The sequence below is a fragment of the Necator americanus genome, chromosome V (genome assembly GCF_031761385.1).
Source record: "Necator americanus strain Aroian chromosome V, whole genome shotgun sequence".
In the NCBI taxonomy this organism is placed as follows: Eukaryota; Metazoa; Nematoda; class Chromadorea; order Rhabditida; family Ancylostomatidae; genus Necator; species Necator americanus.
In genome coordinates, this window is record NC_087375.1 from 4,873,494 (window position 1) to 4,900,821 (window position 27,328).

The 27,328-nt window shown below is 36.5% G+C and overlaps 1 protein-coding gene across 1 annotated transcript; it reads right to left on the reverse strand.

The window, feature by feature from the left end:
* Nucleotides 1-4,921: 4,921 nt before the first annotated feature.
* On the reverse strand, nucleotides 4,922-8,742 carry RB195_012933 (uncharacterized protein; the record flags this gene model as incomplete). Its single annotated transcript, XM_064202536.1, has 2 exons — nucleotides 4,922-5,264; nucleotides 8,693-8,742. The coding sequence occupies 2 exons, from the start codon at nucleotides 8,740-8,742 to the stop codon at nucleotides 4,922-4,924; spliced, it is 393 nt and encodes a 130-aa protein (XP_064058417.1).
* Between the last annotated feature and the right edge of the window lie 18,586 nt (nucleotides 8,743-27,328).

Sequence of the window (27,328 nt, forward strand, 5' to 3'; positions counted from 1 at the left end):
GGAAGCGAAAGCGTTCTCCTGTGAACTTCAAAAAGAAACCTTTCCAACTGAACAACTGAACACTGCACAATCTCTGAGTGGATCGTATGCGTTCAAACGTATAAAATGTAATCCATAAAAACAGGGATAGAGGTCAAAAACTAAAAAGACGAATCATTCCCCTTTTCCTAAACGATCCATTCCTAGATCGATCCCCCTGGGGCCATTGATAGGCGGAGAAAACTGATCGAAACTGAATAAGATGGGAAATGATCAAGTATTGAGGACGTATGGAAGATGTTTGAATAATAATTGAAAAGAAACGAAGAAATTCTGTAGATAATTCAATTCATCGTGTGATAATTCATAATTATGTACGTATACTGTAATTAAGCGTGAGATAATCCGTAATTATGTATGTATGTAGTCTTATTTGCACACTATGGCACGAAAAAAATGATAAAAACTCCGAAAAGAAGAGATAAAGGAACCAGTACAGGGAAAAAAAAACTGGCATCAATGACAATATGATCCACGGATGGAAGTGTGAAGAAGGGATTGAAAATAATAATAAATAATAAATAAAATAATAAAAAATCGAAAATAGTGCAAGGTCTCGTCCTGAAAATCAGAAACCGTACTGTTTTCAAGATGTTTAGCAGGACGTGTCGTCAACCATGAAGTGACCTTATCACACAATTTTATTTTATTTTATTTTATTTTATTTTATTAATATTACTTTTATTTGCGTATATATATATATACTTACCTATTTATATTTATTTGTAAAACATTTATATCCATAGTATTCGACGACATATTATTTACATTTATACTTTGTATTCTATTTTATATTTGTATTTGTAATTTATTTGTAATTTGTAATTTATATTTGTATAAGGTGTGCAGTTTTCGGTTTAAAATAAATATTTATATATTCATTATATGATTATTTATTATTTTATTTCACTTTTTTTTCCTTTATTTCATTTTTTTTGTGATGAAGTAACTAAATAGGTAGGTAACGTATTTCAAGAAACTGCAAAATGCGGAAACAAAGTCTTCCATTATTTCATTTTTTTAAAACTGTTATGAGGATGTTGTGAGGACAAAAAAGGAAAAGAAAACTGCTAAAAAAATTTGTTCTTTTTCTTTTTAGATGAGGAAATCCCAATGAAGTTGAAGGAGGAGGATCGATGACGATGTACTGACTGTACGTATTCGCCAATCAATGCCACCCATTCTTCTTAATTGCGCCCAAGCGAGCGAGGAAGGTGCAGCTTTTTTTTTCCTACGCATCTTCTACGAACTTTTCACGCCTTCCACAACAGATTTTCATTCGTGACCGCACCACGAAACGAAACATCCACGAAAACATGAGATTTTGGATAGAAAAACGTTATCTGATATCTGTCCTATCCAGGCAGGAGGCTTTCGAATGTTTCTAAATCCATCCGGGAGGAATAGAGTAGAATTTTAAAAGCGAACACTATTCGAGAAGGAAAAAAAACTAATCTCTCTTATATTTTTAATCTATTTGCTGATTTAACGCGGATTTTGGGGTTTTTTTGGCGCATGAAACAAAGCAAACGACTTTTACGGCCTAGATTTGTATTATATTGAAAGATAATACACTAATCAAGTACGGAAACTTTAGAAAAATTAGAAAATCCCAGAAAAAAAATAAGCGCGAAAAGTGTGTGGGCTCACCGGTGAGCCGTGCAAGTTAAACGCTGGTAAATCCGTCAGAAGAGTAAAATTTCGACCATCCTTGAATTTTGGGGAAATGACTGCAAATATTCGATTGACAATGTCAAGCAATAGCCAAGATTATTTCAGTCTTTATCACGATGTATTAAATTAAAGTAAATTAAAATAAATTAAATTTAATTAAGTATTAAATGTTCTGACTTTCCAGACTCTTCCAGAAGGCGACAACGCCGAAACTTTAGCAGTAATGAAAGATTGTTAACAACCTGTGCTGATCCTTAAAATTATCAATCGAATTGTTAGGTCGAATCGATCCGATCGGTGTATTGTATTGATCATCAAAATGATGAAAAAAGATGTATGTAACATTTATAGCCACATTTCATCGACAGTACTATTATTGAAATTGAGGAAAATAATGACGTAGCAATATAGATCCAAGGAAATCTCCAAGGACTTCAGTGATCCAGAAAAAAGCAAAATTTCTTTAAAAGTGATTGAAAAATAGAGTTGCGCCATCGCCAATGATCACATCACATCCGTACGTATATCGGTCGGTGGTTTAGTTAGTATAACGAATAAAAGTGCGCCAGGCAGCCAGCCAGGCAGTCAGCCAGACACATCTGTCTATACCGTATAGATTACGCGTACGTTACGATACGCATCGGCGCAAAACACACGGTAATCGTCCCGTAAGGCGACGAGATTAACACCGTTTCAGCGCGATGTTTGCGATCAGATAAGAGACGAGCGATTGTTGCAAATCGGGAGAATATCCAGCAGGTGAGCGCGCATATATGCCGCCCCCGCATCCATCCATCCAAGACAACATACCGTGAAATTGCACGCAGCGAAGGATTGGATAGAATTTTCGCATAGAAAGCATTTTATATGGAAAATATGTGATTAATAATAATAATAATAATAATAATAATAATAATAATAATAATAATAATAATAATAATAATAATAATAATATATCGGATTAGTAATATAAAAACAAAATGTATATCTATTTCACCTTGGAAATCCTGACACATTACCCAAATATTATTGATTATAATTGAAGTATTAATGATACTGCCCTGGAAGAAGATCCATACCAATCTTGGCTACAGCTCAAGAAAATCAATAAGAAAAAATTATTGATATTATTTTAAGAAAGATAACAAAAAACTGGATTGAACAGCTATATTCTAGTCTGTTTTTTGTCTCGCTTTCTCCCCTCCCCTCAACTCCTTAACTCTTTGACGATGTCGTGACTCAACGATGAACCTAGTTTTTTTTGGTCGCGTGGGAAAATGCAGCTTATCGTTGAGCCCCAGAGTTTTCAACGATTATTTTTTAATAATTTTTCCTAACTTTTTTATTATTATTATTTTTTATTTTTTTGTTTATTTTATTTATTTTTATTTATTTTTATTATTATTGTTTTGTTATTATTTCCTTTTTCGAATATGTGTAACTTGTAGTAATCTATTGGAGCCAGTTAAAAAAAGATCCCAGATAAAAAAGATAAAATATATAAAATAAAAGAAAATATAAATATGAAAAAAGATAAAATATATAAAATAAAATAAAATATAATTGTGGAAAAATAATAAAATAAAGATAAAATATACAAAATAAAATAAAATATAAATGTGGAAAAAGATGAAGTATATAAAATAAAATAAAATATAAACATAAAAAAATAATATAAACATAAATAAAATATGATATAATAAAAAAATAAAATATATACAAAAAAAAATCGTGCTGTCCCCAACGAGTTAAGGTAGCCAAAGAAAATGTTTGACAATTCGTAAAGCACATGAACATATGCAGTTTGAAAAAAAAAAAAACTTCATAAGAGATTAGCATTATAAAGCGCTATTAAGAAAAGAGCACAGTATCCAATAGGCTTTTGAAGGTTTTTGTTTTTTTAAAGCTCTTCTTTTCAAGTGTAAAGGAGACCCGAAAGATCCATAAGTGAATCATGGGATTCCGGAGACGACGAGCGCGTATATGTATGTAAGCGAACAGTAGTAGAAGTCAGACGAGCTTACTAAGGTGAACTAGGAAAACAGATGTTTGAGCTACATACGGTTTGACCAAAGAAGCATGTGGTGCCTAAGATATGCACACAACATCTGTGCTTTTTATTGTCAGATGAAAAAAATTAGGTGGAATGGTGGAATTTTTTTTACTTTCTTTCAAATTTTGAATCGGACAAAATATGGTTTCATTATTTTTCGGCATCACTTCCTCCGAACAATATCTATATTGGGTTTATATCCGCTGCAAAGTCGCAAACATTCTTCCACAAAGCTTCATTCGTTCATGTGGACACAGATCCTTATTAGATGCTCTTCTCACCAGAGAGGACACAAAAAAAAAACGAAATTACAAAAAAAATATGAAAAGAAGAATTCTCAGAGTTGTCGACATTAGTGAATAAATTGAATAACAATATAGTTAATAATAATACAAGAAATTTTGCATGATGGTCTAGTACTGAGTGGAGAGGCGAATTTTTTCCGGACACTACCTTCAGGAGATCCAAAAATCGAACCCATAGAACTTTTCCCTTTTCCCTACAATTAGTCAGAGATGTATAGGAGGTTTCTCTCTTCAGCAGCTATTTTTCATCCACAAATGACCAGCGCTTTTCATCGCTTTCTTCCATTCCTATTTATCTTTTTCTCTTTTTCACAAGTATGTATCAATATCAATAATTTTCATTCTCGTGTTGCTTTAGAAAGCTGGAAAATTCTCCAATTTCAACGAGAATTTTTCATATTTACATAATTTGAAGCTATTAGATGGATCGTTCTCTCATATGTATTTCACGTGAAGATTTCTCCTGCTTTTGGTATGGTGAAAAAAATTTGATATCACACCTTACATCACACCAATTTCTCGTGAAAATTTCCAATAAAAAAATTTCAGTGGATGTGTCTGATCCTGCAAAACAATCTTGCAAAACAATCTACGTAGTAGCTCATAAGATTATATCCTAATCGGTGATACACTGTATGATCAGGCAGGTAGGCAGGTAACGTCATATTTATTATTATTTATCATTTATTTATCATTGTTTATTGTTCATATTTTTCTATTTAATTATCTCCAGCAGCAAAACACTCCATCGCTATCTTCATTTCAGGCAAGGCATGATCCAAAGGGAACCCCTCAAAATGCTCTACGATGCTCTACGGAAACCTCTTTACATGCATCCAGTGTAAGTGAATTAAAAAAAATAAAAGCGTAAATAATAGTGATAATAATATTCCTTCAGTAATAATAATAATAATAATAATAATAATAATAATAATAATAATAATAATAATAATAATAATAATAATAATAATAATAATAATAATAATAATAATAATAATAATAATAATAATAATAATAATAATAATAATAATAATAATAATAATAATAATAATAATAATAATAATAATAATAATAATAATAATAATAATAATAATAATAATAATAATGACAATAATAATAGGAATAGTCCTTGTAAAATAAGGAGACGACTGCTGGCTACCGTAATCACTGCCCGTAATGTTTGTGTTTTGAACCTGAACGTATTGTGTGTATTGCCGTGCTAGAAACGAAATTAATATTATGCGAGGAAATTTCGGAACGATCACACAATAGCTGTTCAGTCCAAAATTGGGAAACGGGAGAATTCATAACGATGGAATATGAGAGAGAAAACATAGTTCAACGATGTAGTAGACGTGAATCCATGAAAAACGACGGCCTCTCACCACAGCAGGAGACCATTCCATGCGTATGTATACATACATGTCTAACTGTTATTAAAATCCCGTTAAAAAAAGAAGTATTGAGAGCGTGTTGAGGGATCGGACTGATCTGATCCTGATTCTTTTTTTTTCTTACATAAAAATATAAATATTACATTAAATAGGTTTTAAAATACATTATTGTATTATTATTTTTACTATAATACTATTATTCATATTTTATATTTATATTCATTTGTTTTACATTTTTTATATTTATATTTTTATTTTACCATGTTTTATATATATTATATATTATATATGTACTTATATATATTTATATATATTTATACTTTACTATTACTATATTCTTATTTATTTATTATTTTTTTTATTATTATTATTATTATTATTATTATTATTGTTATTATCATTACACACCGCTATTACATTATTATTGAATCATATATATATTGTTATATGTTATTATTATTATGTATTATTTATTATACTATTATATTATTATTTACTTAGTGCATTACATGAATTTATAAATACAAATATTGTGTCATATTATATATTATTCATTTATTTATTTAATTTTTACTATGTAATTTTTTTCGGCAATATTCTTCATTTTCACCTTTTTTTCATTTTTTTTCCATTTTTTGCACTAGAAATCTCCATTTTAAACCATCTCAACAGCTGTGCACAGCGTAATTTCTCTCTGTATCCGAATATCCTCCGAATATCGTCCGATCGTTCAAAGCGACACTAAAAACGTGTTGAGATCGCCACGGTGCACCATAAAAGAAGGCATAGGCGAAGAAAAATCGCCACGACGAAGATGCGATGCTGATGACAGAACGCAGTCGTTCATCGAATTCCTGACATGAATTCGTCTTCGCAATTCGTTGAATTCCGAAGAATCGTTTGAATAATTGAAAATGATTCAGTACCGGCCAACAAAGGAATGGAATTGTTGAACGAGAAGAGAAGTGAAATGTAAGGTGAGGTGAGTCTCAGCACGAGAAATATTTGTAAATGTAATTTTTACGGCATACATTAAACATCACAAAAACATCGTTTTCACTACTCATCACAGCAAATACGTAAATCCTGTTTATTTAATTTTTTTTCAATTACTGCTCCTATTAGTTTTAACAAATTCTAGACGTTTCATTATATTTAGAACACATATAATGTACCTATATTATGATATATATGTATAGATTTATTTTTTATGTTAATTTTTTAATTAAAAAAAAGTAAATCTAGAGTATGTATATAAAAAATCTAGTGTATATTGAAAAAAAAGTAAATCTAGAGTTATTATATCAAGTTATCTAAATTTATTATATTTATTAATATATTTTGTATTTTATTTTTAAATTTATATACTTCACTTTAATTATATTTTTGTATTTTATTTTCATATTTTTATTTATTTTATTATCTAATATATTTTGCGTTAAATTTTCTTGGAGAAGAGAATGGAATGGATGGGAACATGAATATCTATCCCTCATTGCGGTTCTACACCACTTCTACGAGACGAAATTCAGACATCTTTCAGCAATTCTACTGCATCGCGGTCCGCTAATATCTCCAGCCATATATGACTATAGCCGGGTACCAAGCCTATCTGACGCTCGGTACGTAAGTTTGCGTAAGCGGCTTCGCTCGAAGCGGTGCGGTGGAGCGTAGCGGTTAGGATCGATAGGGGACCCGTGCTAGCGCGACATATCGCTGCATCCCGATAGCGTTTCGGTCCCATCTCGTTCCTGACCACGACGCGACGCTTCGAGCGCAGCCGCTTACGCAATCACCAGATTATATATGATTATGTTTTTATAGGTAATGTTAACGTTATCGTATTCTCTGATTCGATTCTTAGTCAATTCTTTTGCTGGATGATAGCTTGATGAGGTATTTGGGTATTTGGGAGGAACCGTAGGGGATCTCTTCGCTTTTCCAGGTTCTGATGCAGGCGACCGCCACGAAATATTAATCGGAATAGAAATATAAGTGCCGTTAACAATCTTAGCCTTTCTGGTGCTGATCGACTCTTACGAGCCAAACATATTTCAACCAGGAAATAACGATAATGAATAATAATAAAAGGATAAAGTTTCTCGCGTTAATCAATCCGCTTGGGACCCGCGCCCCCACGTTCACTTCAATTCAGAATCGTTTGAGGTTTACGAACGTGTATCTGCCCTATACAATGACTTGCGGTGGCTAGTCGATGTGTCAAGTCAGTGTTTTTATCCTCCCAGACAAGTCTGGTACCAATTTATGGACCCCGGAGGGATAAAAGGCTTGGTGAGCACTAGGGAGGATTCGAACCTCCAACCTCGATCGTGCAGGAAGCGGAACCTCTAACCGCTACACCACACTCGGGCTAATGAATAATAATAGAACCATTAAATACAAAAACACAAACTTCCCAAAAAAAAATAGAAGATTATGAAAAATAACCAAAGGTAAGGGGCATTGGGTTTTAGCTGGGGCTGTCGTCAGGTGGTTAAAGCTAAAAAAAAAAACGGTGTCAGCACATTACATTGTAGCAAAAATGGCGTCTTCGTATCGGAAAAATTCTTCCAAAAGATTCGTGAGGTTCGTTTTTGCCATCTTTTTGAAAAATATTCCAAAAAAACAGGTCACATTTTTCCTACAAGAAAAGAAGAGAAGAGGAAAATTAAAGAAATCTTAAAAGAATAAAGGACTTATTGTTAGAGTAGTGGTGAGAGTAGACGGACTGGGGTCATATTGTGTGTGTGGGGGTGTGTGTGTGGGTTTATTTTCTCTTTGTGTGATGTATAGCTATAAATAATAGCGTACTTCTCACTATTCCCCAGTGTGTCTGATGATACTTTTACAACTGTCGTTGTAAACTTATCTCCCCGACGCGCGCGCTTAGCGCAGACATGTGCGCAGTGCGGCGCAGACAGAGGAGACCAACGGCGTCGAACGTGCGCGACACCAGTGTAACCAGATCGAATTCGCAAAGATCACGAAGGGATTGGTTGAACAATAAAGTGCGTAGCGCCACAACGATTTATACACGTATCAACTAATAAACGGGTTACGCGGTAGATTCAGGACATCGTCCCGTGCATGTACTTTGTGGATCTATAATTTATTTACTTATTTATTTATTCACCTATTTAATTAATAGCGACGAATGGATTAATTCTGTGCAGGCTTTCGCAGAAGATCGAGAAGGTTGGGCAGAGCTGTGTTCAAGGAGGGCACACCTCGGCGAAGATTCGTCAGGCGATGACATCAGCCAGTCGATTAAAGGCATCACCCCACGAATTTGAGGTGGTACGTGTTTCAGGTGGAATATTCGCATACGGGATCGTAGATTAAGGAGAGGAGGAGGAGGAGGGGGGTGATTCAGTCCATCTTTTCCTAATTGCCGTAAAAAAACGGTCTCGAAGATGTGGCGAGTGCACAAGGCCGGCGTGCTCCAGTCGAACTCCTTGTAGAAAATAGTGCGCCGGAACGCTCGAAGCTGTAACTTCCGGGCCGTTTTTTTACGGCACTTAGGAAGAAATGGACGGAATCACTCTCCTCCTCATAATCTACGATCCTGTATACGAATACTCCACCTGAAATCCGTACCACCTCAGATTTGTGGGGTGCTGCTTTTAAGTGAGTATGTGAGTCATTTAATATACTTTCATTTGATACAACATTGATATCAATTTATTTACAATTTGTCCATTTTTTAGTTTTCCTTAAATAATTCATTCAGTAAAACCTAGTTATTAGAAATAGTTTAAGCCTGAACATGTTATAAATTAAATTAATTAGTCAATTCGGGGGGAAAAAACCTCAACGGGTGTGATTTTGGTGGAAAAAAAAATTACGGGAAAAAGAGTTTTTAAGCACCAGAACACCACTACGACACGATATTTTAAAGATATCAGGGCGGTTGACTGATAATTTTAAATAATAATAAATTAATGATAATAAAAATAATAAAAATAATGATAGTAAAAAAAAACAGCTACATGTTATCTGGAACAGATTATTATAAAACTCTCAGCACATAATTGAGCTCATTTTAGGCGAAAATTGAATCCTCGTGATAGTTAAGAAAAGCTTTGAAGAAAAAAAAAGACTTCAAAAACTTTGAAACTGCAAACTAATCTATTTTTGGAGAAAAACATATGTAGGTTTTTTTAATAACTTCAATTTTCAATTTAATCAATTTTAATTTATTTCGTTATCATTAAAAATAATAATAACAATAATAACAACATTGATATACTATTATTTTATTATCATAACGACGTTATATAGTTCTAATTTTAATTTTTGATATGAATTTAATTTTTTTCATGTAATAGCTATTTAAATCATTCCCTACGATCCTCTAAGTGCTTCCGCTTCAACAAATATCATTTAATAAATTATTTTTAATTTCTTAATTTTTTTTTGTGGTTAGCAGCTCTGAGAGAACATGTGCGAAGCAGCCGGATGCCTCCGCCGACTCATTTTAAAACGGAATCAATCGTAATTATTTTAAACTGCACTCTCAATGGGAACCAACGACAAAATGTCTCGTTCCATACACAAACACTTACATCGCATACATATTGATCGATAGCGCTCGTGATGATCCCACTCTTTTATTATGATGTAAATCATAATACATGGTTAGTCCACATAGACATAAAAATCTTTAAAATCTGAAGTTTTGTTTTGATTAAACACGTGTCAATATATATATATATATATATATATATGCACTATTTTCAGGGAATATTTTTTAATATTTTATCTTTTTATTTTATTTTAATATTTTTAAATTATCTATTTTTTGATTCCAACACATTCCACTGCCGGATGTCGTAGACTGCCAAGAGAATAAATAAACAATATAAATAAATATAAGTAATAATAATGAAAAAAATAGATGAAAATAATAAATTGTAATAATAAATAAATATAATAAATAAATATAGTAAAGAATACAAATATAGTATAGGTCGGATAGATTGTTAAGAGAATAGATAAATATAGTATATCACTATGAACATCCGGCTAAATCCTTTCAGGCGGAAGCCATCAGACTTTTTGTTGTGCATGCTTCCTCCTCCTTCAATGATAGAAATTAAGTGTTGTGGCATTTTTCATAAAATCAAATTTCCAATTTTTTTTTCATAACGACGCTTCTTTCTTTTTCGTTCTTTCTTCCGAAGGAATATAAGAATTTATGAAATGATGATCAGTTGAAGTAATGGTTTCATTTTGGTTCTCTTTCTAAAGGCGTTAGAATTCCATTTGGAGAGTATTCAAACTTGATTTTACATCTACACATATATTCTTTCAAAACACTTTAACAATTTGGAAACATAATTCAAAGCAAAAAAAAAATTCTCATCTCCTTCTCCTTAACAATTAGCGCAGAATAATGTGGTGACATAAAATGACAGTGTAGGTGGGTGTGGTGTAGCGGTTAGAGGTTCCGCTTCCTGCACGATCGATCGGAGGTTCGAATCCGCCCTAGTGCTTACCAAACCTTTCATCCCTCCGGGGTCGATAAATTGGTACCAGATTCGTCTGGGAGGATAAAAACACTGACTTGACACTTCGGCTAGCCCTCGATAGTCATTGTATAGGCCAGTTACACGTTCGTAAACCTCAAACGATTCTGAATTGAAGTGAACGTGGGAGCGCATCCCAAGCGGATTGATTAACGCCAGAAACTTTATCCTTTTTATAAAGTTACATGAACATCATCATCGTACTGATAAAGATAAGGTTTCACGCCACATGACGGGAACTGTTAGCTGCTATTCAAACAGCCGTTTGCATTCGTGTTTCCAATTCCTGAATGCTAAAGGATGCTATCAACCTAAGGGAAACGTGCTTTGGGAATAGTCATACGGTGAAGTACATAGAAAACAGTTGAAGTGAAACAGCAACACAGCAGTTTTTATCGCCATAAAAACGTTCACAATGTTTTGTTTACTTCCTGATAAATTCATTAGGAATTCTTGTACGCTAATCCCACACCGTGGCGTATCAATTAGACGCCGTGGAGTCCATCTAAGTCATTTATCCGTTTCCTGGCGCTAGCTAACCAATTCGACGCTATCCTATTTTATCGCATTCTAGCACCAGCACACTACTTCGGCGCCATAGGTGCGATAGTCGGGGCCGGTGCTCTGACCCCCTTCACTTTTGAACGGTTGGAGAAGTGACCTCATTCATTTTTGAACGGTTGGCGAAATTATCCCCTTCACTTTTGGGCGGTTGGCGAAAGGACCTCGTTCACTTGAGCTGCACTCCATGAACTGAACCCCCTTCATCTGAGGAGGGTCCGGATTCTCCCTATCGCACCTATGTTCGATGCCATGAGACCCGCTCCACTCCATTTTATGGCGTTGTGGCGCGGCGCACCAATGCGACGCCGTGGGACCCGTTTCAAAAACACTTTGTCACATTTTGGCGTCGAGGCCGTGAAAAGTATTATCGAGGTTTTCACTCAATGTTAGCCCGTACCCCTTTTTAGTGATCCTGAAAAATTCTAGATTGATGTAGGCGATGAACAACAGGGTGTGAAATAGATCCCGAGTCCAACAAATTACAATCTGATGGCTTTGTCTACATAAGGGGAAGGGAGCGGAAGAGATTTATCTTTTTCACTTTTTTTAAAATGAATTTCTGTAAGCGCATCCATTCTCAAGAGGAATACGAGTAGTTAAAAATCTAGATATTGATCGGAAACGAAAAATAGCGAAAGTGCAGGTGAGTTGGAGAAGAAAAATGCAACAACAACCTTTTGCTTAGAACTCGTTCAGCGAATGGATTCTTCTTGAAAGAGAACATGTGAAGAGATGTTTCAGTTGTTGTCCTTTAAAGAATGAAAAAAACGACGAAGATTTGACGTTGGAAGAATGCGAAAATATTACGGAATCGATAATATCGGCGCGTCTTTGTGAGCCTACCGCGGTGTCGCATAATGTAGTGGCATTTGCATATAAGCGTTCATTGTAATTGATATCGGTACAGGCAATAAAATAGCTATATAGGTAAGTAATTGATCAGTATAAGCGATCAATTATAGAAGATGTAAAGAAATGAATAACACCTTATCCGTGCATTCGATCTTTCAATCCTACCAAAATAATGGAATAAAATTCCAGGAGATGCAGGAAAGCCGACTTGGAGTAGTCTCCAACAAATAAGCTCCAAGCTTTGAGTGATTTCCTAGAGTTGTGGCCAAAATTAGTGCTGACTTCTCTTTATTAGCTAACAACTGACGTTTCGGCGTTATCGACTTCGTCAGATCATGGAAAAACAAATTCATCAGTGACTTATTCTATCAAGCCCCTCATAACCATACAGAAAGCATTCAAATGATAGGCAAACTCAAAGAACTACACATCGGCTAGTGCTTACCTCATTTGCTGGATCTGGTAACGCAACAGACGTGATGTATCACGTATCAACAGCTGTTAGTCACAAGGTTTTTTTACAAGGGACCTGACTGCTTACACAAATTTTGATTTTGGGCTGATACGTTTGTGAACACAATGCATTCATCATTTCTGTTCAAATAGCACTAGATTCAGTAAATGAGGCAAGCGCTAGCCGTGGTGTTGTTTTTTGAGTTTGTCTATCGTTTGAATGCTTTCTGAAGGGCGCTTGAGAGGAAAAGTCACTGATAAGGCGATAACGCCGAAATTATTTAATAAAGAAAAATTAGTACCAATCTTGGCTACAGCTCAAATATATCATTTAAAGGCATCACCCCACGAATCTGAGGTGGTACGGATTTCAGGTGGAGTATTCGCATACGGGATAGTAGAATATGGAGAGGGACATGATTCCGTCCATTTCTTCCTAATTGCCGTAATAAACGCCCAGGAAGATGCGGCGCGTGCACAAGGCTGGCGTGCTCCGGTCGAACTCCTTGTAGAAAATAGTGCGCCAGAACGCCCGAAGCCGTATCTTCCAGGCTGTTTTTTTACGGGAATTAGGAAGAAATGGACGGAATCACCCCCTCTACATAATCTACTATCCCGTATACGAATATTTCACCTGAAATCCGTACCAGTTCAGGTTCGAGGGGTGATGCCTTTAAAAGCTACGCGTTCAACCAGGCAAGATTCGAACACAGTCGAACATGAGCACTACTAAGTTCCAACTCCACAAAACCCGTGAAAGTAGGGACCAGCAAAAATTAATTCAAAATTTCTTATTTATTTTTTAATTTCTTATTTCAAATTAATCTCTACACATGGTAGTAAGGGAAAGTCTCCGGCCAACCGATGTGGTTGTAGATGTCATTTGTTGTAATAAGTTGCCAAAACGAAAAAATAAGATTAAATCTCTAGATCTGAAAAATGAACATGATGAACAAACTTTTGATGATTTCCGAGTTGAACAGAAGACATGAACACATTGAAGAGGATTTATGAGCATTGAGATGTAATGAAGAAAGCCACGGAAATCTGGTTCCGTGTTTACTTCCTTGAAACTAGAGTTCTTCATACTTCAAAACACACTTCAGCAGAAACTTAGGCGCTTTGCAAACAGGAGGAGAATGTGACCTGTGTCACTGAACGCTCCATCAAAATGATGATTCTTGGAATATCTCTCTTCAACTTGCAACTGAAAGAAAGGATTCGAAGTTCTCTTCTACGTCATCGATCGAAAATTGAAGACATTGCTGCATCTATGTTTATGGAAATTGAAATACGTTGCAGAACGTGGTGCGTTCTAACGGCACCAACGTTCGATAAGGCTAAAAATGCTAAATATTAATATAATTCATATTAACGTATGCATATACAGATACACACATTTAACAGTGCGCGTCTTGGAATCGGTGCGGGTGAGATGTTTGAGTGGTGACACCATAGTGAATCATAGAAAACTTGGAGAAAAAAGTAGTTCGGCAACAAATATGACGTACAACACACTTCAACACTTGTCCTAAGAGAAAGGATCCTAAAATATTTCCAAAAAAAACTAACTAGATGATTTCACATCATAGAAAAGGAAATGGATTCTGAATTGCTACAGCGAAAAAAAAAACTATTACTGTTTAGTTAAAAGCAACGTATCACAAAACTGATGATGAGGTCTCTCCGGGAAAATATAGAATTAAAGGTGTAAATGACGAGTGTGGGCGTGGTGCCATACTGAATCCTTCCTAATCGTCCCAAAAAACGACGTAGGAACGCGTTTATTCCTACGAAACACGTTAGAACGCGCCTCATTGTATACGTTCCGTTCCCCTCAGCAGCTTATTTATATGTTCCTCTTGAATAGGATGAGTCGCCTCATTGATCGTCGACTGCCCGCTTGTGGATGCGGCTGCTGCACAACGGCGCGAAGCGTTTTAAGGAACCTCGTAGGGACAAATGCAGTTTCTCACGCCTTTTTTCATGGTGATTAGTGCAAATTGAGTGGAGTCCGACTAATCTAATCTACCCTCCGACTTCCATATTTTCTCACACGTTCTTCAATTACGTCAGTTTCGTGATACACCGCCTTTAATGAGCTGCCAACTACAAAATGAGGAGAAGAGGTTTGCGTACTTCATTACGGAACAGAGGAACTAGAAATCTGGAGAATTTGAAGAATGCTATTTGTGATTGTTTATTATCTGTTTGCTTCTTAACATTCATATTGACGAACGATAATTTGGAAAAGAATCACGACAGCGTATTCTTTCATTGCGACAAATATTCGAAATATTTCAATATGTCAGTTTTTCTACGATGCCTAAACACTTTAACAATAGCTGTACTCGATCAGTTAGCACTTCATTTTTTTTTCAGTTAGTGTGCGTTTGATCAAATATGGCAACATTACAACTTCCCTACATTAGGAAATGAGAGTATTAAAATTTCAAGAAATGAAGGAAATGTTTCCTTAGAAAGGAATAGTTGAAGTAGAAATTCAGAAAAGAAAAAAAAAACATTGCAGAGGGTGAACATAGTGAATGCGATTGAAATGGAACGAGACGACTGTTGAATAAACAAATAGTACAAGGTTGACAGAAAACAAAAGTGCAAAAAGGGGAAATGATGAAGTTCGGGAGCAGTAGAATCCTCGAATCCAATAGAAGACATCGATAATGTTTATGTTTCTTGTATGTTTGTGTTTGTAGTGAATTTTTGGAGGAAGTTCGTTCGAAAGAGATAAATTTTGCACATGTCCGCATTATTCAAAACACTAACAACTGTCAACGATGGTGAAGGTGTTCCTGCAAAGTAGGACTTTTGAGCAGTGGCTGAGCCACGAATTTGTGGAATGCTCATTTATTATTAGCATTTGACCCCAGTACTAACCATTTACATTCCAGTTTATATAGTCTGGGACGTGGGAAACCAGCAACTCTGGGATTTTTTCGTTTTAAATGTTATCCTAATGAGTCACATATTTGATCCTAATGAGTAAAGCAGAAAATTTATTCCTTATAATTTAGAAAATTTTAAAGCAGTTAATGAAATACTATTTATTTGTTGTTACCACTATTAGTAGCTAAATTTAATCCATACAATAGTAATAAAATAAGTTGTTTATATTTTGAAATTTCTTAAAATACGATATTTTTGGAAGCAGTCACCAATACCGCACTTGAGGCTTTCCGGATCAAGTGTCACAAAACTTGCTATCTCGCGTTGTTTTTCTTGAATGTTTGAACATAGGAAACAGTCTCTTTCCTTTCCTTTTCATAGTATGTGAGGTAAAAAAAGAAGTGAAAAAAGTAAGAAAATAAAGGGCAGAAAATTGCAGGAGCGATTTATCTGGAAGTGCTGAAATAAATTAAACGAGCGTGTTACTGCCAAGGCGATAGTGGATTTGAAGAAAATATTTTCAATGTCGCATGTACGGCGACGACGGAATGGAAAGGGTTAATATACTCAGGCTAAAAGGAAGTAAAAACTGAGAACTTTAAGAGGTTGTGCATTTCCTCTTTGTGGAAATCTCTTACCGAAATACTCTCAAGAAGTTCATGATTTCCAGGATGATGTTGTAGCCTACAGTAATCTTCTGCAACTCAACTTGAAGCTTCACTAATCATAAGGTGGACGTGGACATTGTGAAAGGATTATTTAGCCACAAAAGGGAAGATTATATGCGTTGTCGTAAAGAAGGAAATAATGATTACGGAGGCGGTGTTAGTGGAATCGGCAAGAGGTTCCACTGTGGCTACACCATGATCGATCGGAGGTTCGATTTCGCCCTGGTGCCAATCAAAGCTTTCATCCCTCCGGGGTCGATAAATTGGCGCCAGACTCGTCTGGGAGGATAAAAACACTGACTTGACCCATCGGCTAGCCATCGCAAGTCACTGTATGTGTCAGTTACATTTTCGTTAACCTCAAACGATTCTGGATTGAGGTGAATGTGGTAGCTCATCCCAAACGGATCCATCGACGTCAAACACTTCACACAATTTATGGGTGATTACATCAAGCAGCAAGCAAGGACCAACTTTAAAAAAAAGTCGCGGAGAATTTCAGGAATGCAATGTTCCAATGTTCCCACTTTGTTGAAGTTTTTTTTTTTGAATACAAAAAGAAAAGATTCTCACTCTTTCTCACCGCAGGGTGGAACCGATTATGGAGAAGTTCTATTCAAAACTTCAACCTTCCGTCGTTCAACCGCTGCTACAAATTTAGGAAGAAGGAGGAGACACCATCAAGGGGACATTAAGGGGCGATGTGAACCAGCACGTCACAGCTATGGCGTACAGCTCACTCTACCAACCTAAATGTTTGCTGAATGAATTTTAAAGAAAAAAGAAAGTTTTCTTCTTGCAGAAGTTGTTCTCAAGCGCACATTTATTGGCAATGGACGAACCATAAGTTTTAGGTTAGAGTTCGTTAGAGTTCGTCATGGTTTCAGTTGTATGGACCACAACCATGATTTGTTGAGGGTTGACAGCGATTTGCCGGCTGTGTCGCCAGCTCCACGTCTGACCCTTCGTCAAAAATAAAGGATAAAGGATAAAGTGTTTGGCGTTAATCAATCCGCTTGGGATGCGCCACCACGTTCACTTCAATTCAGAATCGTTTGAGGTTTACGAACGTGTTACTGGCCTATACGATGACTAGCGGTGGCTAGCCGATGTGTCAAGTCAGTGTTTTTATCCTCCCAGACAAGTCTGGTACCAATTTGTCGACCCCGTAGAGATGAAAGCCTTGGTGAGCACTAGGGCGGATTTGAACTTCCGATCGATCGTGCAGGAAGCGGAACCTCTAACCGCTACACTACACCCACTTTCGTCAACAATGAAGAAGAAATTCAAATGGAGACAGAAACAATTATTGATCAACCAAGAGATCAGCGTGCTTGTAAGGACGTGAACTGACTGGTATGAAAAACTCATCTGCTACATACTGTAGGGTCAAAACGATATGAAGCACGAAGCAGCTGCATACGCGACTTCTCTCGAGGCGGTGCGGTTAAGCGTAGCGGTTAGGAGCGCACCGGAACCGTTGCTGTCAGACATGCGATAGTTGGAGCCGGTGCTCCGACCCCTTTCACTTTTGGACGGTTGGCGAAGGGACCCTCTTCACTTGAGCTGCACCCACGGTCACCACGAGAAAAAAGAAAAAAAGGTAGACAGTTTAACCAGTTGAGAGATGTAAGAAAGTCGAATATTTCCACTGCATGTATTCTCTTCAACGTAAGAAGCAAATAGAGGACGGAACAGTCAGAAAAAAAGGAATATTCATTCATAATTACATATAAAATAAAATAATATTGACTATGAGCATAGATGCGATAGTCGGAGCCGATGCTCTAACCCCCTTCACTTTTGAACGGTTGGGGAAAGGACCTCCTTCACTTTTAGGCGGTTGGCGAAATCACCCCCTTCACTTTTGGACGGCTGGCGAAAGGACCCCCTTTACTTGAGCTGCACCCCATGAGCTGAACCCCCTTCATCTGAGGAGGGTCTGGCTTCTCCCTATCGCACCTATGACTATGAGAATAAAATCTTAGTGACTTACCTGTCCTCTGATCACAGTATCTAGTACTGTACTATATCGACAGCGTTATTGCGAGTAATTAGAAGGAAGACAAAATTCATGAGGAAATGGTGCTGTGGTTAGAGAAGAATACAACTTGAAAGCTCCCAAATAGTACAGAATAATCGTCGTATGCATTCCACATAGTTTCTGTGAATACAGTCAACGAATTCAACGAAGAATTTTATGGAATGATGAGATAGTCCTAGGCTGATTCAATTCTTAAGATAAACTCTCTTCCATCAGTTTTCCCATGCCACTAACAAACTCGTCCGATCTGGGTTGAAGGCAACGTACCTTAGCGTACTCGTTCGACTTCAATTCGGATTTCGATTCGAAATTGTTTGAATCGAAGTCCGAATTGAATTCAGGTTCTAGGACAACCAACTCAGTGTTTCAACCTCCCGGACAAGTCTCGTAGACCAATTTATCGACCCAGAGGGATGAAAGGCTTCGTTGGCACTAGGCCAGTTATTGAACCATGGATCGTTCAATCGTGGTTGAACCTCTTATCGACCACGCTACACCCTGCCGCTCGTTAATGAACGTTAATGGAACGGAATATGGATGTGTAAAACTGAAATAAAAGATATAAAAATAAAATAAATATATGAAATTCATGCATTTGGTCTGCTGGCTGCTTCAGCGGCTCATTTGCTCCGTTTCTATTCTTAGCAAAGCCTATCCGGCGCAAAAAAAGAGAACCCCATATTTTTTTCTATTTCCTCTCTTTTTGCTTGACTAATTTTTTTAATTTATTTATTGACCTTTCATTTGCTCAAATAGAGGAAGGTGCTGAAGGTGAATCGATCAATCAATCAAAATTATTTAGCATATTATTATTACTATTATTATTATTCAATAAATAAACCGATGAATCGATAACACGGTGCATATATCGATTCATTTGTTGCATTGAATCAGAAGGAAGAAGAGGACGAGAAAATTCCAAACATTCCAAGCGGCAGCGTTAAGTCTATGCAAATGAAAGGAGGATGGTAAATAGCAGGAGCATGGAGGGCAAAGAGCAGCAACGAACGAAACAGCTGATAGGGTGGAAAATTCGGGCAAAACAAACAAAACTTTGGTCACATTGTGAAATGTTTCGGGCGGAAAACCACCACGTTACATGAGAGTGAGAGAGAGAGAGTACATAGAGCGATGAAATAAAAGGATTTGAAAAAAAAAACCTACAAATTTAAGATAGAATAAATTTTCCACCATTTTTCCCTTTTGTTTTGTTTTTTTCTCACGGTAAATAATCAGTAAATTTTTGGGAACAGTAGAATTTAGTGGATTTTGAACTATTCGAATCCACAGAAATGAGGTCAACGCTTTTTTTTTCTGATGTTCCCTCTTTTTCTTTCTTTCTTCAGTTCAATATTGACATCAAAAAGACATTTGATAGAAGAAAGATAAGAATTTAAGAGGATTTTTTGAGTGAATTTTAATTTCTCCTTTTTATTTTATGTTTCTTTTGGTAAGTATTTACTAAGTTTTTGGAAATAGTGAAAATTACTGGATTCTGACCTACTTGAATACATAGAGTTCAGCTCAGCAACGCATTTGCCCTTGCCCTGTCTTCTCAGTTGAATGTTGACATCAAAATTTGGCTCTACCCGCCCAAATATGATAATAATATGGAAATAATATGAATTATTATGGAAAATTGAAGTGAATAAAATATGGAAGAAATTTTTACCGATTGTTAAACCGACGCATAATTTTCTCACGACAAATTGGTTCCTGAATATTGCGTGAGTGAATATTACGTGAACGTCGAATAACAATCATTAAAATTCCCTCTATATTTTCTTCACATCCTTTTCCTATTATTACTCTTAAATTTTCGTCTTTTCTATGGATAAAAATTTCGTTTTTTTTTGAAACTCTAAAGGTACCAGAATTATGTATCTTCCTTAGGTATTTTATGTCGGAAAGACGTTTTCATGTCAACATTCAACTGAAAAAGATAGCATGAGGGCAAAGAAGAGAATTTACAGGAGGACAAAAAGAGGACAAAGGGGACAAAAATCTCAACTCCTTGTGCTGAAGTAGTCCAGAAATCCAGTAATTTCCACTGTTTCCAGAAGCTTACTGATTACCTCTCATAGGAAAAAGAAAACAAGCAGGAAAATCATAAGTTTACACTCAAAAATTCTCTAAAATTTCTACTTTTCTTCTAGTTAAAATTTTTCTTGATGTCGACTTAGAACTGGGGAAAAAAAAGAAAAAGAGGAAGCATGACGTGAAAAAAGACGTCGACGAGAACTTTGTGGATTCGATATGGGTAATCCAGAATGCCGTGGTGATTTTCACTGCTTCTTACCAACTTCTTTAGATCCACTGGAATAATTTTGAAAACTTCGCTCAAGAGAAAAAAATTGAGTGAGTGGACAGTACAAAAATTAGAGAACGATTCGAAATTTTTACCTACACCCATTAATTAATCGGAAGAGATTGGTTTTATTTAAAATTTTCATTAATTAATTTTCAGTTGATTTTCTTGAGCTGTAGACAAGACTGGTATTGATTATGTAATTAATTATTGATCGTCTTTGCTAAACAACAGCTAACGTTTCGGCGTTATCGCCTTCGTCAGAGCCGGGAAAAAATCAAAGCCATTAGTGATTTTTTTTCTCTCGAGCGCCTCATTATCCTACAGAAAGCATCCAAACGGTAGGCAATTTTCTATACTAATTAATAAAAGGATAAAAGATAAAGTTTCTAGCGTTAATCAATCCGCTTGGGACCTGCGCCACCACGTTCACTTCAATTCAGAATCGTTTTGAGGTTTACGAACGTGTAATTGGCCCATACAATGACTTTTGGGAGCTAGCCGATGGGTAAAGTCAGTGTTTTTATCCACCCAGACAAGTCCAAGACGAATTTATCAACCCCCGTAGGGATGAAAGGCTTGGTGAGCACTATGGCGGATTCGAACCGATCCGATCGATCGTGCAGAAAGCGGAACCTCTTGCCGATTGCGCCACATCCGCCCAAATAAAAGTAGAAAAAAAATACACAATTATGAAACAAAGAATGATAATAGACATAGTAATAAACGATACAATATAATATTAATGCATAAATAAATATAATAATATAACTGAGCGATGTCATTACGGTGAAAAAAATTCAAAATTTCAAATTCAAATCAATTCAACTAATTTGATAGAACTAATCAATACAACTGATAAACGTACACATAGGGACGTGGACGTGCGGAGGGAATGAGAATGGTGGAGCACGTATGCAGGCAGCAATTGCACGCGAAGTGCACTGGCGCAAAAAAAAACAACATACACTCGACCTTGAATCGTCCTCGTCGTCGTCGTCAGCAATAGCAGAAAATATGTGTGAATGTATGTATGTGTGTGTATGTGTGTGCGTATGTGTGTGTGTATGTGTATGTATGTACGTGTGGAGATTGCACTCTCACCATAAATTCATTCAATAGAATTACGGAATAAATTGTGAATACTATAGTAGCGCTGGCTGTTTGGCTGAGCCAACGTACAACGAATACGATGTCGATACGTCATCGTATACGTATATGAATTCCAATTTTTCACATTTCTCTTTCTTTTTCATTCCCATTTCTAATATATAGGAACATCCAATTAAAAGAATTTAAAAGAATGTTTTTTCTTGATGGACGTCGACAGAAAACTCGATATTCTCTGTAAAACAGAAAAAAAAATAAATAGTAAGAAAAACCTCAACCTAGGCAGCAAACCAAAAATACGATGAAAAAATGTGAAAAATGATTTGAAAAAAAAAACGCCTATCGGTGGAAATCGACAGAAAATTCAACGTTTTGGGTAAAATAAAAAAGTAAATAAATAGTATGAAAAACCTCAACCTAAGTAGCAAACAAAAAAAAAATGTTCTTGATAGAAGTCGACAGAAAACTCAACGTTCTCGGAAAAACAAAAAAAAAAGGTAGAAGAACCTGAACCCAAGTAGCAAACTAAAAATGTGACAAAATACGAAAAATAATTTTAAAAAATGTTTTTTTAAAATAGAAATCGACAGAAAACTCGATGTTCTTCGGTAGAACAAAAATTAAGTAGCAAAAAAAAAAAACAACCTCAACCTAGGCAGCAAACCAAAAACAAAATGTGAAAAATGAAAAGAAAAAAGTGTAAGGAGATAATTCCTAAGCCGAGGGGATACTTTTTCAATCACGTGGATACTTTACAGACGAACTCAAGAAAAATTTCATTGACTCGGTGCTCAAGGTTGAAGAGTAAAATTTTCCGTCGCTGTCGCTCACTCCCATATTGTCCTCATAGAGAATTTTTTTCAAATCGATACTTCGCACGTCGGGCGAGTGTAGCGCAGTCGGCTAGATGTTCTGCTTCCTGCACAATTGATCGGAGTTTCGAATCTGCCCTAGTGCTCACCAAGCCTTTCATCCCTCCGGGGTCGATAAACGGGTTCCAGACTTGTCTGGGAGGGAATAAAAACACTGATTTGACACATCGGCTAACCCCGCAAGTCATTTTATAGGCAAGTTACACTTTCGTGAACATCAGACGATTCTGAATTGAAGTGAACGCGGTGGCGCAGGTCCTAAGCGGATTGATTAACGCCGGACACTTTATACTTTATCCTTTACGCTCCGCACGTGGTGCAGGTCTGTCGTTCGTTGCGGTCGCCCAATGCGACTCAATTATGAACCTATCCAGTTGACAGAAAAATATAAAAGATATAAAAGAAGATATGAAACAGACATGACAGGAAAAAGTCCCCTCAAACCCCCTTCTCACGGGCTGTGGCTTTTATTTCTCAGTTATTGATGGAATATGATAAAGAACAGAAGTGAACGGCAGAGAAAAAAAAACGGAAAAAAAAGAACAGAACTGAACGCAAGAGAAAAAGGTGTGCTCGGTAGTGTGCTTGTTACAACTGCCACAGATTAAAGGCATCACCCCACGAATCTGAAGTGGTACGGATTTCCGGTGGAGTATTCGTATACGGGATCGTAGACTAAGGAGAGGGGGGTGATTCCGTCCATTTCTTCTTAATTGCCGTAAAAAATGGCCCGGAAGATACGGCTTCGAGCGATCCGGCGCGCTATTTTCTACAACGAGTTCGATTGGAGCGCGCCAGTCTTGAGCATGCGCCGCATCTTCCTGACCGTTTTTTTACGGCCAATTAGGAACAAATGGACGGAATCACACCCCTCTCCATAATCTACGATCCCGTAAACGAATAATCTACCGGAAATCCGTACCACCTCAGATTTGTGGAGTGCCTTTAAGTGATGTGCCAGATAGAAGAGAAGTCAGAGACGATGATGAATATAGCAAAAGATGATTTGTTTAGCCGCGTTCGTATGTAAACAAAAAGTTCTAAATCCTTTCAAAATTTCATACAAAGTAATTTTTTTCTTCTTGTCGCTTTTTTTTTCCTAAACCTATAAATATTGATGTATATAGCTGTCTGAACAGTTCATTTCTAAACACAGTTTGGAAACGCTAAACTGCACAAAAAAGGGACCTACGTACTGTAATAGTTTACGTTCGAAAGCTGTTACAGAGATGTACATAGGTCCCAATTTCAATCTTATTACGGAATTTTGGCATTGAGAATTGGAAAATGCAAAAGTGAGAAATGTGAGGAAAAAAATGAAGAAAAAAAAAGTGAGAAGCAAAATGAGAAGCCAGTGCTGTAGTGTAAACTTTTGGAGCAAATCAATATGATTTGTTATTGATCTCCCATTTCCGCCAAAACATTCTGGCGCCTTGAAAATCAAACAAAACCAGTGTAATCTATGTACCCTATACACTCAAACGCCTCTTCACCCCCATAAAATATTATTTAGTAAACATAACTGAAAAACAACAACGTCAGAAAGGCGTACCATTTGGGATTTCGAGCACCACCTCGCTAATGACTAACGAGAAAGTCTCCTCACATCGAATCCTGCAGAAAATCCGCAAATTTTTTGATATGATGTCAATTCGTTGGATACTGTTACGTTATATTCTTCGTTATAATAGGTACTAACGCTTCTACGTGTACACGAAATTCTCCAGTGTTTTATGGTCAGTGCATATATATGGAGTTCACGTGCAGTTCACGTGCAAAGATCGTGACATTTATCCTCGAAAAGAAGTATCACCATGACATTGTCGGCGATAATCGCCTAAAAGAAGAATCCAATTAATTTAATTAATGCTAATTTTTAATTTCAATTTTAATTTTACAAACTCATCCAGATTTTCCTTCACTCGTCTACATAATGTTCTATCCCTCATAAAACTCAGTCAATCCATAAGTAATAACAATTTGATCAATATTTCATTCAATATTTCAATATTTCATTATTTAATTTAAAACCAGACGGAGAAACATAGAAAGCGCTTGCATCAATTTCCTCTGAACGCAACTACCAAAACAAAATAACGTTGTTCTTAGTCTTATCGGCATTTCTGGTAGAGTCCAAACTTTCAGAGTTATTTTTACAAAGTTGAGTTGAGTGTGGAAAATATAGAAAATATATAGCGTATTTGATTTTTTTTTGTTTTATAGGTTCGATAAAGGCAAGAGGAAGGCGACGACGGTGAGATGTTAACCGAAATGAACGAATTCAAAAAAAAAAATCCCGGTCTTTTGCTCAAAAAGTAATACACGACTCCTTGGATACAATCAACATTCTCCGGCTGAAGATTTACAGAACCTGCAGTCGCTCATGGAATTTGGAAATGTTGATCAACATCGCCATCGTCTAGTTAACAACATCATGAACCAATTCTTAAAGGCAGCATACCACGAATCTGGTGTGGTGTGGATTTTAGGTGGAATATCCGTGAACGGGGTCGTAGATTATGGAGACGGGGTGGTTCCGCTCATCCCTTCCTGAATCACTGCAAGCAGCCGGCTCCTGAATGCTGTTTTGTACGATGCTTTCTATTACAACGCGCCACCCTTGCACGCGTAGCGTCCCTTACTGCCTATCGGGGCGCTCCGAATTGATTTTCGACGAATCGCAGGGCGGAGGCGGTGCAAGGGGTGGAGCGATACAATAGATGGCGTCGTACAAAACAGCATTCTGGAGGCGGCTGTTTGCAGTGGCGCAGGGAGAGATGAACGCAACCACCGCCGTCTCCATAATCTACGATCCCGCCTACGGATACTCCACCTGAAATCCGCACCACCTCAGATTCGTGGTTTGCTGCCTTTAAAGCTACCAGAAAGCTAATCTTGTATACAGTACGCAGTTCACGTTCACTATGTACAAATTCACGTACTCAAATGTGCGGAGTATGATTAGACGAACATGTCCTGACCTATGACCTTCTCTCCCGTTATTGTCTTAGGAGGATTAGTACGGCGATACGTTATCTTATCGCGGTAACCTTGTTTGTTCAATCCTAAAGACATCACTCCACGAATCTGCGGTGGTACTGATTTCAGGTGGATTATTTGTACATGGGACAGTAGGAAATGGAGAGAAGGGTAATTCTATCCATTTCTTCCTAACTGCCGTAAAAAAACGGTCCGGAAGATGCGGCGCGTGCAAACGGCTGGCGCGCTCCAATCGAACCCGTTGTAGAAAATAGCGCGTTTAAAAATACGTTCGGAGCCGTACCTTCCGGGCCGTTTTTTATGACGTTTAGGAAGAAATGGACGGAATCACCTCCTCTCCATAATCTACGATCCCAGCGGAAATAAAAGTATAAAATTATTACATCTATTATTAATTATTATAAAACTGGGATTTTATATTTTATATAAATTATTTTTTATATTTCACTAACAGATGCCACCTTAGATTCGCAACGTATTTTTAACGGTAATCGTAAGACTGCACTAAGGGAAAAAAGAGATGATTTATGACAAAACGTTTAGCCGAAATGCTAAAGGCATCAAGTTACTATGGAGTCGGCGTATCGATGAATAAATTATCTTGGACATGAAATTCTGCACCACCAGCCACAGAGTGCTCCACGGACATCTCTCATTACCGAATACATAGCATTTTTATTCGGATTCATATATATCGACTTATTTATATTATTTTAAACACTATATATTTTATTTTATTATTATTTGTATTTATTCGTTTCACATAAAATTATTAGATTTATTATTAAATATTATAAAATTGGGATTTTATATTTTTTGTAGAAATTATTTTTTATATTTCAACAACAGCGACACACCGCCAAAAATCTTGAAATTCTGATCAAATTTTTTCGAAAATCGGCTGGAACTCGAGACGTGCTTTGCGGTTATTTCACGCAACAAAAAAAAGGTAATTTAGGATCACGTTGTAAAGTTTTTGACAAAAAAAAATGGATCCTTAGCGATCGTAACCGTAGACAATCAGCCTAGTTGGAATATTGGAATAAAACACCTGAATTCTTTTTTAAAACGGAATTTAGGTACACACCAAAAAAGGTACGCTATCTGTATGAATATTATATTTGGTTCACCAAACCCTTCATCGTTCCGAGATTAACACATTGGTGCCAGACTTGTCTGGGAGGATAAAAACACTGAGTTGACACATTGGCTCGCCCCCTCAAGTCATTGTATAGGCCAGTTACACGTTCGTAAACCTCAAAACGATTCTGAATTGAGGTGAACGAGGTGGCGCAGGTTCCAAGCGCTGATTGATTAACGCCAGACACTTTTTCCCTTATCTTTTGTCTGTTAGGAGGTTTTTTGAAAGTCTGTGTGTCCGGATTTATTCATTAAAGCCCTATATACTACATACTGAACCCTTTAAGGTCTTTAAGTACTGTACGACCAAGGATCAATCAATAAAGGAACGACTATTTGTGATCAACAAATCATCAAAATGGATCAAGGATTGCAAAATTGGATTTTATTGGAAGAAAGATTGAACTGATAAAAATAAAT